A 22,943-nucleotide genomic window follows, 5' to 3' on the forward strand; every position below is an offset into this window, starting at 1 on the left:
TTAAAGCATTTCAAAAACCACAGGTAAAGCTGTAGAATATTTTGAAAATCATGGTAAAATATCAATAATATACCTTACAGTAAAAAAGTCACATTGTTGTGTAAATTCCTGTAAATCCACTCAAGGCCACAGTGTCTTTTTTCCCATGAAAAAAGTCTACATTAATAAAAACTCATTTACATTCTTGTGTAAATTCATGTAAATCTATTCAAAGCCATAATGGTTTTTTTTCCAATGAAAGAAAGTCTAGATTAATAATAAAAAACTTTGTCACATAATCTTGTCTAAAATCCTGAAGAGCACAATGCTTATTTTCCAGGGAGAGAAAAATTATTACCGTGTTTCCTAATGGCACAGTTCGCTTTTCCCTTGTATCTTTCAGGTGTGTTGATGAAGCCAGCGACAATTCTACAGATTCTTGTCCTTATCAAACGTTTTCAAACCGTCTTTCGCACCATCCTCCCCTCTGCCTTGATGTCGCTCCGTGACACAGACATGCTGCAAAATTCTTCTTTTAAAAACTTGAGAGCTCTAAAAGTTTGCAATGTCCACATGCTACATTTAGCTTAAGTGTCTTGCAGGAGCCACACAGCATCGCAGCAGCAACCAACCAGTCCCGCTTTATGACAACTGTCGCAACAGCTACGCTCTGAGTGGCATTTTTCCGCCGCGAAGTTACGCGGATCCGAGGACACAGATTTGTATCTGTAACACACAGATCAGTGTCCGCGGACTTATAAAACTTGCACGATGTCGTAAAAAAAAAAAGGAAACGCTTTGCGATAGGCATTTTAAAAACTCAGTGACGATTACAATTACAGAGTACAACACTACCCCCCCATGACGAAATCCGCGGAATTCCTCGGATCCGCAGAGTTTTCACAGCCCTGCAGAAGTGACATGGCTCCGTGGCAACCCAGGCAGGATACAACAGACTAGAGGCCAAATCTGGCCCTCAAGCCCCAAATTTGGCAGCCCTGATCTAGATTTCAAATAACATGAAAATGATGCAGTGTTAAACTGCTTTATCGTTTTTTTAAAGTGTTTTATTTTTATCAACCCATAAATATATGTTCAGTAGACTTACTGCATTATGACCATCGTTAAACTTCTAATGGAATTAGCAGGAGAAAGCAGATTATACAGCGAATTTACCAACATGAAGATACTGTAATTACTAATATTTACACATACTGGCAAACAGTCGTCATCGGTTTCTCTTTTACTTTAGCCAGTTGATAAAAGCACATTATCGGAACACCCCTGTGTCTTTTATGAACTCACCCAGATTAAGTCCGTATTCTCCGTTGACCTGCTCCCGGAACCTGTCCATCTGTGTTGTCCTCTTAGAGTCCGGATACCACAACGCTTTACTGTCCATGTACAGAATCTTCTCGCTCTTCTTCCTTTCCGTGTCTTTAGACATGTTTGTCTTGTCAAACACGGGTTTAACTTGCTGTCGTTAAAATTTATTCGCGCTGCTCACTGACTGACAAGCACAAGACAAGCTAGTAATGCTCACGGCTAAAGCCAAAAGACAACACACACACTGTACTGTATGGTACAACTGACAGGCCACGCCCTGGAGCTGTGACGTCACGGAGCAAGCTGAGTTCAAGAACGCTCACGTTCATGCGCCGTTACAAAATCTGTAGACAAGGCTTCTCCAAAAACGGCATTCAACAAGCAACAGTGGTCTGAGAGGCCACCAGGCAATTTGCAACAAGACTTTACACGGTCCTGCTCCTTGGATCACTGTTTAGTTCATTGGGCAGAGACGTTCCTTGGTTTGGTTAATACCTCTGTCATTATAACTTCTTGCTCTTCGGATCAGTTCTATTACAACTTACAGGTTCTCTGAGTTTATTTAGTTCAATATTGGTTGCAACTTCCTTCTCCTCGGATAAGTTTAATTTGTTCATAACACATTTGTGTTCCTTGGATCAATTTAAGTTAACCCTTTATCTACGGCGATGTCGCCCACGCCATATTTTCCATATGCGTTTTTTTTTTTTACCGTAACTCCGCCATAGTTTGTCCAATCCGAATGATTCAAAGTGCATTGTTAAGCTAACACCAAGGGCTTTCCAATGATATATGGTGTATTACGGTAAACGTAAGCCTGTGACGTCACAACGCAGAGGAAAAACACGGAAGTTTCACACTAGTGCGCCGCTGATTCTCATTACCGTAAATTCTCATGTAAGCCCTCAAACTGAAAAGTGTCAACACTGACAGCAAGCCAAGAACCCGTGCTTGCCAACAGTATGCTATATGTTGCATATATTACGGTAAAGTGCGTTCGGTGACTTTTGAAACGAGGGAAAAGTATGAAAAAGAGCGCAAAAGTGACAGAAAAGTACAGAGACAGACAGCAAACATAAATGTAGTAATTTTTGAGGAAAAGGCAGGGTGTTAGTGTCATTTGTGAAGGTGTGTGTGCGTGTTTGTGTGGGTGTGATGGCTTTGCAACAGCAGTGGAAACCCACCTTGCCAGCGATCCACAAAGGGGCGGCGTTCTTGCAAGGTTTGCAAGAGGTCAAACTGCTGGATGTGGAAACTGTAAAATTGGCCTGTGTCTTCAGCCAGACAGAAACTGTTACAAACAGTACCACACTGACAATGGACTCATGTACACTCAACAAAAATATAAACGCAACACTTTTGGTTTTGCTCCCATTTTGTATGAGATGAACTCAAAGATCTAAAACTTTTTCCACATACACAATATCACCATTTCCCTTAAATATTGTTCACAAACCAGTCTAAATCTATGATAGTGAGCACTTCTTTGCTGAGATAATCCATCCCACCTCACAGGTGTGCCATATCAAGATGCTGATTAGACACCATGATTAGTGCACAGGTGTGCCTTAGACTGCCCACAATAAAAGACCACTCTGAAAGGTTTTGTTTTATTGGGGGGGGATACCAGTCAGTATCTGGTGTGACCACCATTTGCCTCATGCAGTGCAACACATCTCCTTCGCATAGAGTTGATCAGGTTGTCAATTGTGGCCTGTGGAATATTGGTCCACTCCTCTTCAATGGCTGTGCGAACTGCGAAGTTGCTGGATATTGGCAGGAACTGGTACACGCTGTCGTATACGCCGGTCCAGAGCATCCCAAACATGCTCAATGGGTGACATGTCCGGTGAGTATGCCGGCCATGCAAGAACTGGGACATTTTCAGCTTCCAAGAATTGTGTACAGATCCTTGCAACATGGGGCCATGCATTATCCTGCTGCAACATGAGGTGATGTTCTTGGATGTATGGCACAACAATGGGCCTCAGGATCTCGTCACGGTATCTCTGTGCATTCAAAATGCCATCAATAAAATGCACCTGGGTTCTTCGTCCATAACAGACGCCTGCCCATACCATAACCCCACCGCCACCATGGGCCACTCGATCCACAACATTGACATCAGAAAACCGCTCACCCACATGACGCCACACACGCTGTCTGCCATCTGCCCTGGACAGTGTGAACCGGGATTCATCCGTGAAGAGAACACCTCTCCAACGTGCCAAATGCCAGCGAATGTGAGCATTTGCCCACTCAAGTCGGTTACGACGACGAACTGGAGTCAGGTCGTGACCCCGATGAGGACGACGAGCATGCAGATGAGCTTCCCTGAGACGGTTTCTGACAGTTTGTGCAGAAATTCTTTGGTTATGCAAACCGATTGTTTCAGCAGCTGTCCGAGTGGCTGGTCTCAGACGATCTTGGAGGTGAACATGCTGGATGTGGAGGTCCTGGGCTGGTGTGGTTACACGTGGTCTGCGGTTGTGAGGCTGGTTGGATGTACTGCCAAATTCTCTGAAACGCCTTTGGAGACGGCTTATGGTAGAGAAATGAACATTCAATACACCGAGCAACAGCTCTGGTTGACATTCCTGCTGTCAGCATGCCAATTGCACGCTCCCTCAAATCTTGCGACATCTGTGGCATTGTGCTGTGTGATAAAACTGCACCTTTCAGAGTGGCCTTTTATTGTGGACAGTCTAAGGCACACCTGTGCACTAATCATGGTGTCTAATCAGCATCTTGATATGGCACACCTGTGAGGTGGGATGGATTATCTCAGCAAAGGAGAAGTGCTCACTATCACAGATTTAGACTGGTTTGTGAACAATATTTGAGGGAAATGGTGATATTGTGTATGTGGAAAACGTTTTAGATCTTTGAGTTCATCTCATACAAAATGGGAGCAAAGCCAAAAGTGTTGCGTTTATATTTTTGTTGAGTATAGTTTAGATCTAATTTTGATTCTTGGTTATATATTTGTGTATATAGTTTGACACTTTATTGTTTTATTCATATTCTATAATTTTGCACAAAATGAGTGATCAAATGAGTGATTTATTGCACATTTTAATAATACAGATAATAATTGATATATTTATATATAGTTTTGCACTTTGTTTGTTGTTATTCATATTGTTTAGTTCTGCACTTTAAAATTGGTTACTTTTTGCATATTTTCGCCTTGAGTTCTAGACACACAAAATTAATTTGATTGTAAACACTTACAGCTTCCTGTTAAAAATGTGAAATCCAAACTTCCTTTACATAACAATCATTTTTCACTAAAAAACTAAAAAAAAAATCAAGTTCGTTTTTGTGTTTTTTTCTCATTTTAAATGCTAAAACTTACAAATAATGTGTATAACTAGGACTGCAAGCAGTCATATACAGGCCCTCGTTCCGCGGGCCCGCCTACCCAGAGCAGTGTGTTGTCTTGTGACCACATGTGGGCATGTGCATGCAGGGGCAACCACTCATCACACAGTTAAAATTTTAAACAAATCATACAATGCATCAAGGAGTTATGACATGTTGATTGTTCATTCACTAGGGGGCACTCAGTGTACAAACAGAGTGGCTGGGTGTGTTCAGGAGCCAACCGTCATCATACATGTGAAGTTTCAAGTCAATCAGGCAAAGCATGAAGGAGTTATCATGACTTGATGTTCCATGGCAAAGGGTCAAAATGGCGGCACCATAGCGGCCACACCCTTCGACATAAAGAAAAGCTTTCGATAACTTTTGGTCAGTATCGTCTGTGGGTGATGTGGAAGAAATTTGAAGTGCATTGGACAAAATCCCTAGGAGGAGTTTGCTCAAATACAACATGTGGAAATCACGCCAAAATGAGAAGAAAATTCAAAATGGCCGAGTAGACCCATGTTGCAAGAGACTTTTTTGTATGTCTATGCAAGTCACACATGTGTACCAATTTTCATCTCCCTACTCCAAAAAAAACCCCTATGTGGAGGGGTTTTTGAAAGTTTCAAGGGGGCACTATTGAGGCATTTTGCCCCGCCCATGGGCGACACCCCTATGAATTGTAAGAGGTTGTCGTGCTCGACCTGTGTATCAATTTTCATGATGATGTGACAAAATTAAAGCCGTCAAAAGGAAGAACGTAATTTCATGGCGAATGGGCAATATTCGGCACGCCGCCACACGGACGCCATTACTCGTAACTTCACGGCGTTCATCGCCTATGTTCACCAATTTGTTCTGCATGTTTTAGAAGTGGAATGAAGTTGATTGGGTTAAGTATGTGACATCAGGACCTTTTAAAGTAAAAATAGGACATTTCCCGCCACCAGCGGGGGGCGCTATGGCGCAGGTGGGAACTTAAGATATGTAGACGTTCAGGGCAGAGCCCTCATCATGTTCAGCAAGTTTGAAGGATCTACGATGAAGTATGTGGGCGTGACAGCCGTTCGAAGTGAAATGGCGTGCTCGGAAAAGCTCGCCAAAGTTTGACGACCCCTAGCAGCCACATCCTTTGACTTAATTAGAATCTTTTGATAACTTTTGATCACCATTGTGTTGTGATGATTTTGACCAAATTTGAAGACAATCGGATGAAATCCCTAGGACGAGTTTGTTCAAATGTAAGTAGTGGAAATGGCCAAAAATGGCAAAAATTTGCTCAAAATCAAAACTTAAAATCAAAATGGCCGACTTCCTGTCGATATTTCACCATGACAGTAAGAGACTTTTTCGTGCGTCCTGGCATGGTAAATATGTGTACTGCATTTCGTGAGGCTACGATGAAAAAAGCCCAATAAGGAGGGGCGCTATTTCGCGATTTTTCTGCGACCATGTGCGACGCCCCCAAAATATCAAATTTCGGATCCGGCTGGACGACTTTGGAAAGTTTGGTGAGTTTTTGGGCATGGGAAGAGGCCGAAATTTCGATTTCAAAAGTGAGAATAATAATAATAAATAATAATAATAATAATAATAATAATAATAATAATAATAATAATAATAAACAGCGCAATTACAATAGGGTCCTCGTAGGATGTTGCCTACTCGGGCCCTAAATAGTTAATCAGGTGTAATATAATTTAACTTCAGGTACTCTTGGAAAAGGGTACCAAAGCACACAAACATAGAACATTATTTCTTAATTTTATTGCTATAATAAAAAAATTATAACCAATCGTCCATTTATAGACTCAGTAGGTAAAGGGTTAATTGTAAAATACAATTAATTGCTTCTTGAATTAGCTCGACGACTTCCTGTTCATGGATCAGTTCATTTAGGTCATTGTTCATTATAGCGCCCTGTTCCATTGATATTTGTTTAGTTAAATGTTCATGACAGCAATTGCATTGTTTCGTTCATTACACTTTCCATCTCTTTGGAGTCCAAGTTTTGCGCCTTCTGCCATTTTGTGCTGTTGTGTGTTTTTCTTTAAAGAGTCATCCCACCATGTTTCACTTCTTTTAGCTTTAAAAAGCTATTGAAGGTTTGTGTGCTCCTTCCAACGCATGATTAAAAAGGTAAGACGACCCTTTAACACGCTCCATCGCACACGCTAAAACGTTGTAGTCTTGAATGTCTCCCACCCATGAACGCGCAATTGAGTTGTACGGTTTCACGTGCACGCGAGAAAGTTGCCTGTCACTATGAAGGATTCTGATTGGCTGTTAGACTGGTTCCACATCAGCCGACGGATCGGTCGATGCGGAAGTGTTCGGGAAGGCATGTTGTTATGGTAACCTTTGATTGACATCTAGTTTGATCAATGGCAAACTGACTTGTGGAGAATATTAGTACAGAATATTAACCAATCAGAGAGAGAGACAGAGAGAGCGAGAGAGAGAGAGAGAGAGAGAGAGAGAGAGAGAGAGAGAGAGAGAGAGAGAGAGTCGCATATAAGGGGTGTGCCCAATCAGAGCCTCACCTCTGATCTGGTGTCTTTTAAGTGTCTTCATTTCATTCAAGTTCATTTAGTGAGTGCTGAACATCACTTGAATTTTAAAGCATTTTAGAGACATGCCACAAAATGCTGCAACATAAATTATTTGCTGAATTTAACTCCCCCCCCCCCCCCACACACACACACACGCCATCATTTTCAAGAATATTCTTCTTTCTGCTGCTCCCGTTAGGAGGCACCACAAGCAGATCAATCGTTTCCATCTCACCCTGTCCTCTGTATCTTCCTCTGTCACACCAACCACCTGCATGTCCTCCCTCAGCACATCCATAAACCTCCTCTTTGGCCTCCCTCTTCTCCTCCTGCCTGGTGGCTCCATCCTCAGCATCCCTCCTCCGCACATGCCCAACCATCTCAATCTAACCTCTGTGACTTTTTCTCCAAGCCTTTCCACCTGAGCTGTCCCTCTATATGTTCATTCCTAATTCTGTTCACTCCCAAAGAGAATCTCAACATCTTCAGCTCTGCCTCCTGTCTTGTTGTTAGAATAGAATAGAAAAAACTTTATTGCCCCCAAAGGGAAATTTGTCTTGGGCACAGTGCTACATGTTGCTTAAAAACAGTACAGAAAACAATTAAACAAACACAAGCAACACACATTCAGCCACAGAGTTAGTAAAGTGCAGATTAAGTGCTGTGTAGAGAATCTGCTGTACGTGAAGATCTAGAGTTCAGAAGTTTAATAGAAGACGGGACAAAGTGTTGTGTGGGCCGCTGAAGAGGAGGTACTGCTGGCCCACCACCAACAGAGGGCGCCCTGCCTGGAGTGCGGGCTCCAGGCACCAGAGGGCGCTGCCGCATCATGGGAGTAGCCTGGGTGACAGCTGTCACCCATCACCAGACACAGCTGTTCTACTCAGCACCGAGGTATATCAGGAGGACGGCGTCTCCACCTCAGTGCCGAGATATCGCCTTGAGATAGAGTACCGGATCCGACGAGCGGAGGCAGTGGCACCTGGGACTTCGGGACTTGGCGGTTCCAGTATTTCCAGGGTTCGGTGGCAGAGGAGATCTGGGTGGTTCCGGTTCGACTCGGACGGACGTCTCCTACCTTCGAGCCTGCCCACACGACACCAGCAGAATTCGGCTTAATCCCAAATTGTTGATTGTTGTATTGGTTGTGCTCGTTTCACAACAGTAAAACTTGTTATTTACCTTCTCCATTGTCCGTTCATTTGCGCCCCCTGTTGTGGGTCCGTGTTCCTACACTTTCACAACACAAAGGACAACTTGAATCTGTTAGTCCTACACTGTGGCACCCTCAGTCTCCGTCCCGAAGGCAGCAGGACATACTCACTGTGAAGGGGATGCTCTGGGTCCTTTGAAATAAATTTCCTCTTCCTACCACTGCCTCTTCATATAAGATTTGAATAGGCAGGTAATCTTTTAGCCCTACAACTTTCATGGCTGTTTTATGGATGTGAGCAAGCTTGTTTTTCAGCTGGACAGAGTACCAAACCACACTGTGATCCCATAACAGATGAGGCTAACAATGGATGTCGTTAGTGCCACATACGGCATAGCTGCTCTCACTACTGTCTTGTAGACGTTCCCATTCACTCTTGCAGATATTCTTTGGTCACAAAGCATTCCTGCCAAGTTTCTCCACCCACTCCACTCTGCAGTTACTCCACTCCTTGGGCATCCTCTCACTTTCCAACATTAAACAATCTGGTTAGAAACTCCATTGCCATCTATCCAAGACATTTCCATGCCTCCACCAGAATGCCATCTGGACCAACTGCCTTTCCACCCTTCATTCTTTTCATAGCTGCCCTCCCTTCATCCTCTCTTCTTCACCTCTGTACCACACTCTCCATTACTTTGGACAGTTGATCCCAAGTATTTAAACTCCACTTTCACCACTTCTACTGCTTGCAACAGCACTATTCCCCTGAGCTCCCTCTCATTCGCATACATGTACTCAGTCTTGCTCCTACTGACTATCATTCCCCTTCTCTCCAGAGCATATCTCCACCTCCCCAGGCTAGACTCAACCTGCTCTCTACTCCCACTCCAGATCACAATTTCATCTGTAAACATTATAGTCCATGGATACTCTTGTCTGATCTCATCTATCAACCTGACCGTCACCGCAAATAAGAAAGAGCTGGTCCTTGATGTAATCCCACCTCCACATTGAATGAGTCTGTCATTCCTACTGGGCATCTCACCACTATCACACTATCCTTGTACAACCCTGCACTAATCTCACATACTTCTCTACCACTCCAGACTTCCTCATGTAATACCACAAATCTTCTCTTGGCACTCTGTCAAAAGCTTTCTCTAAATCCATAAACACACAATGTAACTCCTTCTGGCCTTCTCTGTACTTCTTCATCAGTATTCTCAGAGCAAACATTGCATCTGTAGCACTCTTTCTTGACATGAAACCATATTGCTGCTCAACACTCTTCGCCTGTTTTCTAAGCCTAGCTTCTACTACTCTTTCCTATAACTTCATGATGTGGCTGATCAACTATATGCCTCTCTTGTTACTGCAGCTCTGCACATCACCCACTCACATTCATCTTCAAACGCTTAGTCCAATCAAGGGAAGCAGGGGGCTGGAGCCTATCCCAGCAGTCATAGAGCGCGAGGCAGGGTACACCCTGGACAAGACCCCAGTCTGTCACAGGGCCACATATAGACAAACACATTCACACCCGCATGCACACCTACAGACAATTTAAAGTTTCCAATCGACCTAACCTGCGTGTCTTTGGATGTGGGAGGAAGCCGGAGCACCCTAAGAGAACCCACACAAACAAGGGGAGAACATGCAAACTTCACACAGAAAGGCCACAGGTGGGAACTGAACCCATGATCTTCTCGCTGTGAGGCAACAGTGCTAACCAGTAATCCACCGTGCACATTACCCTTGCTCTTAAAAATAGGAACCAGCACACTTCGTCTTCACTCCTTGGGCATCCTCTCACTTTCCAAGAATAAACTGTCCAGTTAGAATCTCCACTGCCATCTATCCAAGACATTTCCATGCCTCCACCAGAATGCCACCTGGACCAACTGCCTTTTGACCCTTCATTCTTTTCATAGCTGCCCTCACTTCATCCTTACTTATCCCTTGTACTTCCTGATTTACTCTCTCCACATCATCCAGCCTTTTCTCTCTCTCATTTTCTTCATTCATCATCTCCTCAAAATATTCCCTCCACCTCCTCAGCACACATTCCTTGCTTGTCAGCACATTACCATGTGCATCTTTTACCACCCTAACCTGCTGCACATCCTTTCCCAGTTCTGTCCCTTTGTCTGGCCAATCGGTACAAGTCCTTTTCTTTCCTTACTATTCAACTTCTTGTACACCTCGCTAAATGCCTTTTCCTTACCTTTTTGCACTTCTCTTTTCCCTTTACATCACATCTCCTTGTATTCCTGTCTACTTTCTTCAGCTCTCCAACTATCCCACTTCTTTTTTGCCAGCCTCTTTCTCCTTATTCTTTCATGGACATCTTCGATCCACCACCAAGTCTCCTTGTCTTCCTTCCGCTGTTCAGATGTCACACCCCGTACCTTCCTAGCTGTCTCCCTCACCACATCTGCAGTACTTTTTCAGTTGTCCAAAAGTGCTTCCCCTCCATCCAGTGCCTCTCTCACCTGCTCACTGAATTTCACACAACAGTTTTCCTCCTTCAGTTTCCACCATGTGATCCTTTGTTGAGCTCTCATTCTCTTCTTCTTCACTTCTAAAGTCATCATACAAACCACCACCCTATGCTGTCAAGCTGCACTCTCTTCTGCTACCACCTTACAGTCTCTAATTTCTTTTAGCTTGCATCTCCTACAAAGAATGTAGTCCACCTGTGTGCACCTTCCTCCACTCTTATATCTTAGCCTGTGCTCCTCCCTTTTCTTAAAGCAGGTATTCACTACAGCCATTTCCATGTTTTTTGCAAAATCAACTAACATCTGCCCTTCCACATTCCTGTCCTTGACACCATTTCTACCCATTACTTCCTCATCCTCTGTTCCCTTCACCAACATGCCCATTGAAGTTTGCCCCATCACCACTCTTTCATGCTTGGGCACACTCCCCACCACCTCATCTAACTCACTCCAGAATTATTCTTTCTCCTTCATCTTGCAACCAACCTGTGGGGCATATGCACTGATGATATTCATCATTACCCTTTCAATTTCCAATTTCACACTCATCACCCTGTCAGACACTTGCTTATCCTCTGACACATTCTTCCGTATTTTGGCATTTATTTTTCTTTTACCTTATTTTTGCATATTTGCACTGTTGTTTTGTAACTGAACCTGTGCTGCTGTAACATCATAAATTACCCTGTCATGGGCTTATTAAAGGATTATCTTATCTTATCTTATCTTGTCTTGTCTTGTCTTGTCTTAACATAGTCTTCCTTTAAAATGACCCCAACATCATTTCTCTTCCTATCCTCACCATGATACAACATTCAAGAATATTGTTACACAAACATTTGTCATTCAGTCAATAGAAACAACTTGGACCTTGCCCAAAGATCCTTCCTCCATCTCACACACACACACACACACACACACACACACACACACACACACACACACACACACACACACACACACACACACACACACACACACACACACACACACACACACACACACACACATTTATTTGTGTGTCATGTGTTCATCAGCTTCTAATTCACTCTGGGTCACCAAAATGGATCTTAAAATAATCCACTCATTGATTTTTCAAAGGTTTTATACATTGCACACTTCCTGATGCAACTCAAGATGGACAAAAAGAATGAAGCACTAAAACCTCCTGGCATTAAAGCAAGAATACTACTACACCACCTTATTCATAAGCAATTTTCACAATAGTAACATTTATTTTTGTCCCACAGCCATACATTCATATTAATTATTGGTCCTTGAAAGGAAAGAATATGGGTAGCTCTGTGATAAAAGGGCCCTTGGTAGTGAAGCAGATAAGTATGATTTCTGGCCAGAATTGTTCACTTGGTGATGCAAGCATCAAATTTGACATGAATATTCTTCATAAATCAATGTTTGAGAAAAAAGTGCTGGCCACTTGAAAATCCAATATGTCGGCCAGGTAGGGGTCAATGAAGAATTACACAGGGGTCAAAATCTATAAATGATCCAATCATATTGAAAAGCATAACACATTATTTGTCTGATCATAAATATTCCAAAAAGGTATAGTTTGGACTATCTATGTCTGACTGTTATGGAGTTATGGGGTAAAAACAGCAAGAATGGTGACAAAGGTCAGTTTCATTTTGTGTAGGGGTCAAAAGATAATTTGCATCAATTTTTGTAAAATGTGATGCAAATTATTGGTTGAGTTAATAGGGTTTTAAAAAGGAATAGTTTGCACCATGTGTCATGCTCAGTTGTCACGTTACGGGGTAACATCTGTCACATGCCATAGAATCCAGTGGATGTCGACATTGTTTGACATTTACTTTGCAAACCAAGCATTCAACACAGTCAAAACTATTCCATTTATTAATCCTATTAGTTCAACCAATAATTTGCACCACGTTTTACCAAAATTGGGGCAACTTTAACTTTTGACTCCTGTACAAACTGAAATTGACCTTTGTCACCATTTTTGCTGTTTTTACCCCATAACTCCAGAACATTCAGTCATAGATCATCCAAACTATACCTTTTTGCAATCTCTGTGACCAGACACATAATGTGCTATAGCTTTCAATATGATTGGAGCATTTTTAGATTTTGACCCCTGTGCAATTCTTCATTGACCCCTACCTGGCCGCCATATTGGATTTTCAAGTGGTCAGCACTTTTTCCTCAAACACTGATTTATGAAGAACATTCATGTCAAATCTGATGCTTGGATCACCAAGTGAAGGATTGTTTCAGTTATCTGCTGCACTATGGTAAGGAAGAAAACCCCAAACTGCTTAAACGTGGAGCACGGCCCTACAAAAACAGAGAGAAAGCTTTATTGTCAAATGGGTGCTGTAATAGAAGGAAGTGGCTCATCTATCTATCTATCTATCTATCTATCTATCTATCTATCTATCTATCTATCTATCTATCTATCTATCTATCTATCTATCTATCTATCTATCTATCTATCTATCTATCTATCTATCTATCTATCTATCTATCTATCTATCTATCTATCTATCTATCTATCTATCTATCTATCTATCTATCTATCTATCTATCTATCTATCTATCTATCTATCTATCTATATCATATCTCTATCTATCTATATCATATCTCTATCTATCTATATATCTAGATATATATCTATATCATATCTCTATCTATATATATATCTATATATATATATACTCAACAAAAATCTAAACGCAACACTTTTGGTTTTGCTCCCATTTTGTATGAGATGAACTCAAAGATCTAAAACTTTTTCCACATACACAATATCACCATTTCCCTCAAATATTGGTCACAAACCAGTCTAAATCTGTGATAGTGAGCACTTCTCCTTTGCTGAGATAATCCATCCCACCTCACAGGTGTGCCATATCAAGATGCTGATTAGACACCATGATTAGTGCACAGGTGTGCCTTAGACTGTCCACAATAAAAGGCCACTCTGAAAGGTGCAGTTTTGTTTTATTGGGGGGGATACCAGTCAGTATCTGGTGTGACCACCATCTGCCTCATGCAGTGCAACACATCTCCTTCGCATAGAGTTGATCAAGTTGTCAATTGTGGCCTGTGGAATGTTGGTCCACTCCTCTTCAATGGCTGTGCGAAGTCGCGACGACGAACTGGAGTCAGGTCGAGACCCCGATGAGGACGACGAGCATGCAGATGAGCTTCCCTGAGACAGTTTCTGACAGTTTGTGCAGAAATTCTTTGGTTATGCAAACCGATTGTTTCAGCAGCTGTCCGAGTGGCTGGTCTCAGACGATCTTGGAGGTGAACATGCTGGATTTGGAGGTCCTGGGCTGGTGTGGTTACACGTGGTCTGCGGTTGTGAGGCTGGTTGGATGTACTGCCAAATTCTCTGAAACGCCTTTGGAGATGGCTTATGGTAGAGAAATGAACATTCAATACACGAGCAACAGCTCTGGTTGACATTCCTGCTGTCAGCATGCCAATTGCACGCTCCCTCAAATCTTGCGACATCTGTGGCATTGTGCTGTGTGATAAAACTGCACCTTTCAGAGTGGCCTTTTATTGTGGGCAGTCTAAGGCACACCTGTGCACTAATCATGGTGTCTAATCAGCATCTTGGTATGGCACACCTGTGAGGTGGGATGGATTATCTCAGCAAAGGAGAAGTGCTCACTATCACAGATTTAGACTGGTTTGTGAACAATATTTGAGGGAAATGGTGATATTGTGTATGTGGAGAAAGTTTTAGGTCTTTGAGTTCATCTCATATAAAATGGGAGCAAAACCAAAAGTGTTGCATTTATATTTTTGTTGAGTATATATATGGGGGGGGTGGGTTCTGTTTTTCTGTGAGGTACAACAAAAACAGTTATGAATGCTCTTGCTTGTTTCTGTGTAGGCTCTCAGTTGTCCAGGTGGTTTCCATAGTAGAGAAGCTTGAATCTTCGACTGGACTGGGTTGCTTGACGCGAGGACGTTTCGCTTCAAATCGCAGAAGCTTCCTCAGCTAAAATTCTTGCTCTGGAAGTCTGACTTCTGTCTGACTCTTGTAGAGAAGAATAAAACAGAAGCCAACAAAAGCTGGAGTTTTAAACCTAACCAGACCCCTCCTACTGAGAGGCAGACTGCTATAGGCTAGTGACTAAACAATAGCTCTAATTAGCAACTATTGTGCTGTAGTTAGCACACCTATTGGCAGGACAGCTGTCCCTCTAATGATGGGATGGATGCCTTTCTGATGGCTCCCTTGATGACGTGAATGACTCATTACCATGAACAAAAGACTGAAACTCCTTTGACCTGAGTACCCCATTGTAAACAGGGGATAAAGTGTGTCTCAGACCCCCTCCCCGGTTAAGGCTGGGTTTCAAACGTTTCACAAAGAATGCCTCCTTGACCCCTCTCTCAAACCATTTCTTCTCTCTGGCTAATATTTTAACTTCCTTGTCCTCAAACGTGTGGTTAGTGTCTTTGAGGTGGAGGTGAACTGCAGACTGAGGTCCACTGGCGCCCTCTCTGCGGTGCTGGTATAGCCTTTTGTGTAAAGGTTGCTTCGTTTCACCTATGTAGTGTTCGTTACAGTTTTCCTGACATCTGATAGAATACACTACATTGCTCTGTTTGTAACTAGGGATCATGTCCTTAGGGTGAACTAATTTCTGTCTCAAGGTGTTAACCGGTTTAAAGTAAACTGGGATTTTGTGCTGTCTGAAGATCCTCTGTAGTTTTTCCCCTACTCCTGCTAAATAAGGGAGAGACACTCCTCTTCTTCTTGTCTCCGTCTCCTGTCTATCTGGTCTCTTTGTTCTCTGGGACTTCTGCACTTTGTCCAGGGACCATCGTGGGTACCCACATACTGTGAGGGCTTTCCGGACACGTTGTTGTTCTTTAGCCCTTCCCTCTGCAGTTGTGAGCACCTGTAGGGCTCTGTGTTGAAGCGTCCTGATCACCCCGAGCTTGTGTTCAAGGGGGTGGTTTGAGCCGAAGAGCAGATATTGGTCAGTGTGAGTTGGTTTTCTGTAAACCCCTGTCTGGAGCTGCCTGTTCTCTCCAATCGTAACATCACAGTCCAGGAAGGCTAAATGGTTGTGATGAATCTTGCTTGTGATGAATTTCAACAGCATTGTTGTGCACTATGTATTTGCAGACAGCAGATGGCGCACATACAAACGTGTGTGAATCTCAAGTTGATTGATCGGTTGAATTTATCCCTATAAACATGCAAGACATGTAAATGCAGGGTAACACAATAAAGTGAAATTCTATTGTGGCCCGGAGATATCACCGACTCAAACAGCAAGAGAGATGGATTATAAATGTATATAATGCATTCAAAAAATACGATTATTTGCATAGTATATTTGCACATTTTAAATGACATATTTACACATTTTACAGAAATGTTAAAACGTTGTATGTTCAAGTAAAACAACAGCACAGTAATGGGTTGTTTCCATAAAGGTGAATTGTCTCTCTCTCTCTCTCTCTAAAAAAAACAAACAAAAAAAACCCCAATAACAAACAAACAAAACACGCACATGAAATGGTTGAAATAACGTCGACATCGTATTTGTTCTTCAATATGCTTATTTTTTCGAATTAATTCATTAATACAATATTTTCTGAGTTTTTCTAATACAAAGACGAGCGCCTGCTATGTGACCTACACAACAAATATTATCCGCAGTGCTTGCAGCGGGAAAAAAAAAAAAAAAAAAAAAAAAAAAAATCTTTTTCCAAGTTAACAAGAGTAAATTTTGGTTTTCTAAGTCAAACCTTTAGCGATGCTATGGGTCAGTATTTTCAAGTCACAATTACATAGGGAATCGAAAATTTTGCCTTACTATCTCATTAATATAATTAAGCAAAAACTAAATAAATGAGTGTTTTCTGGCGAAACGGCTTTCAAAATTATTTTTTCTTTTTTTTTTTTTGCTCGGGGAGTGCGACACATGACTGAGTCGTGTCGTGACGTCACCAACTTTTACGGAAGCGATGGTGGCGGCCTTGTCAGCTGGTCAGAGGAATGTGTGTTTGTAATGAAGAGATAATTTTTCTCGATTAAGCTTTTATAATAACTGTGTCGGACTTTCTCTCCGGATCTTGCTGGATATAAAGAGTTATTTCCCACAGCTGGAGCCGGCTTGTGTGAGCCTGTAGCCGGGCGCAGGCTAACATGTCCCTGTTCCAGTCGGCACTGGATTTCCTATCCGGGCCCGGCTCGTCCGGAGCGGCCAGCCGGGACCAGAATGACTTCGTCGGACAAGTTGTTGAGCTCGGTGACTTGAAACTAAGGATCAAGAGGGTGATCGCAGAAGGTGAGATAATGTCCTACTGTTGATGCTGTCTTCTGCTGCCAGCTGTACTAGCTAACAGGCTAATAGGCTGCAGTAGGGTTGGCAGGTGCAAACCTCTGAACAAAACACCTCATGTAATGAACACATCATTTAGGTTTAATTTAGTGTACAACACCTTGTTTTACGTGGCACCTAGAAATAAATGTAAAAGTCATAAGGCGTATGACGTGAACAGCGAGAAGACAAATATTTGGCAATCATAGGCATGTTGAAAAAGTACTCACCTCATGACTCCTTTTTAAAAAAATATTTTTCATTTACAGCTGTGTTCATAAATATATGCTTGATTATTTTATAGAACTGGAACAAATGATTATTTTCATGATAAACGAATCAAGAAAATAATCAGTCGATTAGTTGTTTGGTCCTTAAAATGTCAAAAAATGGTGACAACTGTTAATCACTGTTTTCTGGAGTCCAGGCAGGTTTCTGTTAGAGGGTGATTCATAACCCCTTCAGATTTGTCCCAAGAACATTTATGGGTAGATATACAGAAAGGAACAGAAATCACATTTTATATCCTTGATAGGGTCTGCTTTTTTTAGGGGGTCCTGGAAACTTGGGGTCAAAATGAGCCAAAATGCAAAATCACAAAATTAAGGTTTTCGAATGCTCATATTTCTGTGTGCCCTGAGTGAGCCAGATTGATTTTCATTTGTGTTAGTCTATCAGGTATGGACTCTCCAAAAATGTGAATGTTTTGGTGGCTGACTCAGGGCACAGCCCTTAGGTGGTGCTGCAAATTGCTGTTTTTTTTTTTGTAATTGTGCACATTTTCACAGGAGCGGTGTGGCCTGCACCCTTTGTCAGCCAAGGTCTTTTATGCATATAATGATAGATTAGGACCTCTTACTTTGATTTTAATGAAAATTTTGGAAGCTGACTTTGGGCACAAAAGTATAGTTAAAAGAATGTTTTTTGTCGCCACAATGCGAAATTACCACTTTTTCACAAAGTGATTTCTCCATGCGCCCTAAGTCAAAATTTGCTCCCATAACAGGGTAAAGGGGTCTCTGTAAGTTTGAGTGCAGTGTGGCAAGTCATTCTGTGGCTGCCACCTGGTGGCCAAATAGGAACTAAACTGCAACAAATAAACAAGGTTTGGTTCTTATGAAAAATATACAAAAAAAATTGACGAGAGTAGGACAAATGGTTCATGAAATATATGGTTATTTGAAAGTGTTTATTTTTGCCAAATTCTGCAAGTTTAATGAAAATCGGAGGAAGTTGCCAAATTACCATATTTGGCCTCTTTATGAAGCCAAATGATTTATCATCCTACTTTGTAATGATTGTAGAGGGGCTAGAGCTGAAACAATGGATGGCTTATTAAAATGATAACCCACTCTTTTGATAATCGCTATGAGTGTGGTTTTTTTTTTTTTTTTTTTTCAAAATTATCTTTTTCCACCTTCTTAAATGTGAATGATTTCTGGTTTCTTTATGCCACTCTGATAGTAAACTGAATATATTTGTGTTTTGAACAAAATATTTGAGGATGTCTTCTTGAACTTTGTGAAACATTGACCAACATTTTTCTCCATTTTTCAGATATTTCATGAAGCAAAAAAACAATTAAACCCAATCATTAATTAACAAAGAAAATTTCAAAATGTATTTACTGTTCTTTAATAAGTTGGTCAAAGTGAATGCAACAGTGGCTTCCACAGTCCAAAATGCCAAACGCAATAATGAATTTCAAAGCTCTCTCAAAGCTCTCTCAAAGCTAGAGCACCGTACTCGTAGAGCGCAAACCTCCACCAACACTAGTTTCCAATTCCACAAATTTTTACATTGGAAACAGTTTTCAAGGTCAAAGTCCTATTAGCTAAAATATAAGACAAGCTAAAATATAATACAAATATAGATCAAAAGGACTTTTCATTGTTAAACTCAAATATCTGTTAAATCTGCAATATGGGTCAGATGCAGATCAAACTTAGTCTATTCTTTGAGAGTTTGCCAGTTTGCTCCTCATTGTCACAAATGAGAGTGATTGAGGCACGTTTGATTGAGATACGCGTATAATGCAAAATTTACATCAGATTGGCTTTTCAATATTAAATTCAAATCTCCACAAAATCCACAATCCGGATCAGATCCGGATCAAACTTTGTCAGGCGATAGTGCCAGTCTGCACCTCACTTTCAAATATGAGTGTGATTGGGGCACGTTTGATTAAGATATAATGTAAAAAATACATTAAATGGGGTTTTCAGTGTTACATTTAAATGGCCACGAAATCTGTATCAGATCCAGATCAGACTTTATCAGTCAGTAAAGTATGCCAATCTACATAACGCTCCCAAATATGAAGAAATTCAATCTTTTTGAGAGAGTTATGGATTTTTGAACATTAATTCAATGTTCAAGGACAGGGATTTTTTTCTGATTTTTACCTTTGACCTATGACCTTGAAAATTGAATTAGTTTTTGCCCATCAGGATATGAATGCTCTGTAGAAATTCGTAACGATATATGAAAAATTGTTGGTTACAGCTGGTCCACAAATGGACAAACAAGCAAACAAAGAGGGATTGTAACACAACCTCCGCCCAACTTTGGTGACGGAAGTAATAAGTATTTGCTCACAAGCCAATCTCCTCCCTCACAGAGTTGATATTTTAAGTCCAGATGTGCACAATGTATTAGCCTTCAAATATTAAGCAGGACAGTAGTTGAAGTTGAATGCGTCCACCTGAGTTTTACTTTCCATGACCAACCACATCTTATTGGTTATACACCATAACATAACTTTTTTTTTTAAACCTACACAGCCATTAAATATTGAATGACGGACAGCTAAGAGGTTGAACAATTGCCTAAACATATTGACAAGTTTGGGAAGATAAACTTTGTAAATATAGCTGCAGGTGTTGACCATGATAGGCACTGTATAGTGGAGTTCAAACACAAAGTGTAAATTTTCTTGTTGTCAACACACTGTGGTCACACAGCATAGTCCAGAATAAATGGACCACAGTTCCACGGTCGATGTTTTATGTGAATACAGAAGTCATTTTATAAAGCACAATAGAACTCAGTGATTGAAGTGATGTTACACAAGACAACAACAGCAGTATCACAGTTTAAACATTATATTTATAAATGTTCATATCATTTTATATTTATTAACTATTCGTTTAGATGTACTGATAAAAAGTGAATGATCTGTTTATTTTGCGATCTGCCCTCTAGGAGGATTTGCCTTTGTTTATGAAGCCCAAGACATGGGCAGCAGTAAAGACTACGCCCTCAAGGTAAGACACTGATTTACATATTGTGGTGGTTGACTTTTAATTATTTGTAATGTGGAGCTACTATTTTTTGTGTGCGTGCGTGCGTGCGTGTGTGCATGTGTGCGCGTGTGTTTTTTATACCGCCGCCAAAACAGAGTTGGGCGGAGGTTATGTTTTCACGCCTGTCTGTCTGTGAACAGCCTGGAACCCACAATTTTTCATACGTTCTTAAGAAATTTTTACAGAGGATTCATACCCTGATAGGCAAGAAGTGATTCAGTTTTCAAGGTTAAAGTCAGGAAAAATATTGGAAAAATCCCTATCCTTTAACATTAAATGAATTTTCAGAAATTCATAACTCTGTCAAAAAAGATTGAATTTCTTTCATATTGAGAGCGTTATGCAGGATGTTATCCATACTGACTGACAAAGTTTGATCCGGATCTGATCCAAATGACAGATTTTGTGGCCATTGATTATTAACATGCCCCAATCACTCTCGTATTTGAAGGTGAAGTCCAGACTGGCACTCACTATCGTCTGACAAAGTCCGGATTGTGGATTTTGTGGACATTTGAATTTAATATTGAAAACCCCATTTGATGTACATTTTGCATTATATCTCAATCAAAAGTACCCCAATCATTCTCATTTGTGACAAACAGGTGCAAACTGGCACTCTCAGTGAATAGACTTAGTTTGATCTGCATCTGATCCATATGGCGGATTTAGCAGATATTTATTTTAACATTGAAAATACCAACAATATTAGCATTATTGTTTTTTATATGAGGATATTTTGGATTGCCACTTATACAGTAATCGCTACCAAATGTGCATCAACAAAGTATTGAGCAAAGGGTTTGAATACGTATGTACAGTAAGGAAAATAAGTATTTGAACACCCTGCGATTTTGCAAGTTCTCCCACTTAAAATCATGGAGGGGTCTGAAATTTTCATCTTAGGTGCATGTCCACTGTGAGAGACATAATCTAAAAAAAAAATTCTGGAAATCACAATGTATGATTTTTTTTTTTTTTTTTTTTATAATTTATTTGTATGTTACTGCGGCAAATAAGTATTTGATCACCTGTGAAAATCAATGTTACTATTTGGTACAGTAGCCTTTGTTTGCAGTTACAGAGGTCAAACATTTCCTGTAGTTCTTGAATAAGTTTTCACACATTGCAGCAGGGATTTTGGTCCACTCCTCCATACAGATCTTCTCCAAATCTTTCAGGTTTGAAGTTTCAGCCCCCTCCAAAGATTTTCTATTGAGTTCAGGTCTGGAGACTGGCCAGGCCACTCCAGGACCTTGAAATGCTTCTTACGGAGCCCCTCCTTAGTTGCCCTGGCTGTGTGTTTGGGGTCATTGTCATGCTGGAAGACCCAGCTATGACCCATCTTCAATGCTCTTACTGAGGGAAGGAGGTTGTTTGCCAAAATCTCGCAATACATGACCCCATCCATCCTCCCTTCAATACGGTGCAGTCGTCCTGTCCCCTTTGCAGAAGAGCACCCCCAGAGTATGATGCTTCCACCCCCATGCTTCACGGTTGGGATGGTTTTCTTGGGGTTGTTCTCATCCTCTAAACATGGTAAGTGGAGTTGATTCCAAAAAGCTCTATTTTGGTATCATCTGACCACACGACCTTCTCCCATGCCTCCTCTGGATCATCCAGATGGTCACTGGTGAACTTCAAACGGGCCTGGACATGTGCTGGCTTGAGCAGGGGGACTTTGCTGCCCTGCAGGATTTTAAGGCATGACAGCATCATGTGTTACTAATGTAATCTTTGTGACTGTGGTCCCAGCTCTCTTCAGGTCATTGACCAGGTCCTCCTGTGTAGTTCTGAGCTTTCTCAGAATCATCCTTATGCCACAAAGTGAGATCTTGCATGGAATCCCAGACCGAGGGAGATTGACAGTCATCTTGTGTTTCTTCCATTTTCTAATAAATAATCATAACAGTTGTTATCTTCTACCAAGCTGCTTGCCTGTTGTCCTGTAGTCCATCCCAGCCTTGTGCAAGTCTACAGTTTTGTCCCTGGTGTCCTTAGACAGCTCTTTGGTCTTGGCTATGGTGGACAGGTTGGAGTGTGATTGATTGTGTGAACAGGTGTTTTTTATAGAGGTAACAAGTTCAAACAGGTGCAGTTAATACAGGTTGAAGAAGTACAGTGCAGAATAAGAGGGCTTCTTAAAGAAAAATTAACAGGTCTGTGAGAGCCAGAATTCTTGCTGATTGGTAGGTGTTCAAATACTTATTTTCCTCACTGTACATGTGGTTTCTTAGTTTTTTTAATTTGTAATAAATTTGCAAAAACTTCAAAATGGCTTTTTTTTATGTTGTCATTGTGGGTGTTGTGAGTATAATTTTGAGGTAAAAAAAAAAAAAAAAGATTTACTCCTTTTTGGAATAAGGCTGTAGCATCACAAAATGTAGAAAACGTGAAGTGCTATGAAGAC

The 22,943-nt window shown here is 41.2% G+C and overlaps 2 protein-coding genes across 3 annotated transcripts in view; one reads left to right on the plus strand and one right to left on the minus strand.

Moving 5' to 3' along the window:
* aacs (acetoacetyl-CoA synthetase) overlaps positions 1 to 1,518 on the minus strand; it is a 124,855-nt gene extending 123,337 nt beyond the window's left edge. Inside the window, 1 exon segment of the mRNA XM_034170964.1 lies at positions 1,285 to 1,518. Coding sequence (XP_034026855.1) covers positions 1,285 to 1,426 — 142 coding nt within the window. The 5' untranslated portion in view covers positions 1,427 to 1,518.
* Positions 1,519 to 16,843: 15,325 nt separating this feature from the next.
* Positions 16,844 to 22,943, plus strand: part of gak (cyclin G associated kinase) — a 64,244-nt gene continuing 58,144 nt past the window's right edge. For both annotated transcript variants that reach the window (XM_034170965.1, XM_034170966.1), the window contains exons 1-2: positions 16,844 to 17,195; positions 20,433 to 20,494. In XM_034170965.1, the coding sequence (XP_034026856.1) occupies positions 17,054 to 17,195; positions 20,433 to 20,494 (204 nt within the window). In that variant the 5' untranslated portion in view covers positions 16,844 to 17,053. The remainder of the gene's footprint in view (positions 17,196 to 20,432; positions 20,495 to 22,943) is intronic.

This window comes from Thalassophryne amazonica, chromosome 5 (assembly GCF_902500255.1).
Source record: "Thalassophryne amazonica chromosome 5, fThaAma1.1, whole genome shotgun sequence".
Taxonomy (NCBI): Eukaryota; Metazoa; Chordata; class Actinopteri; order Batrachoidiformes; family Batrachoididae; genus Thalassophryne; species Thalassophryne amazonica.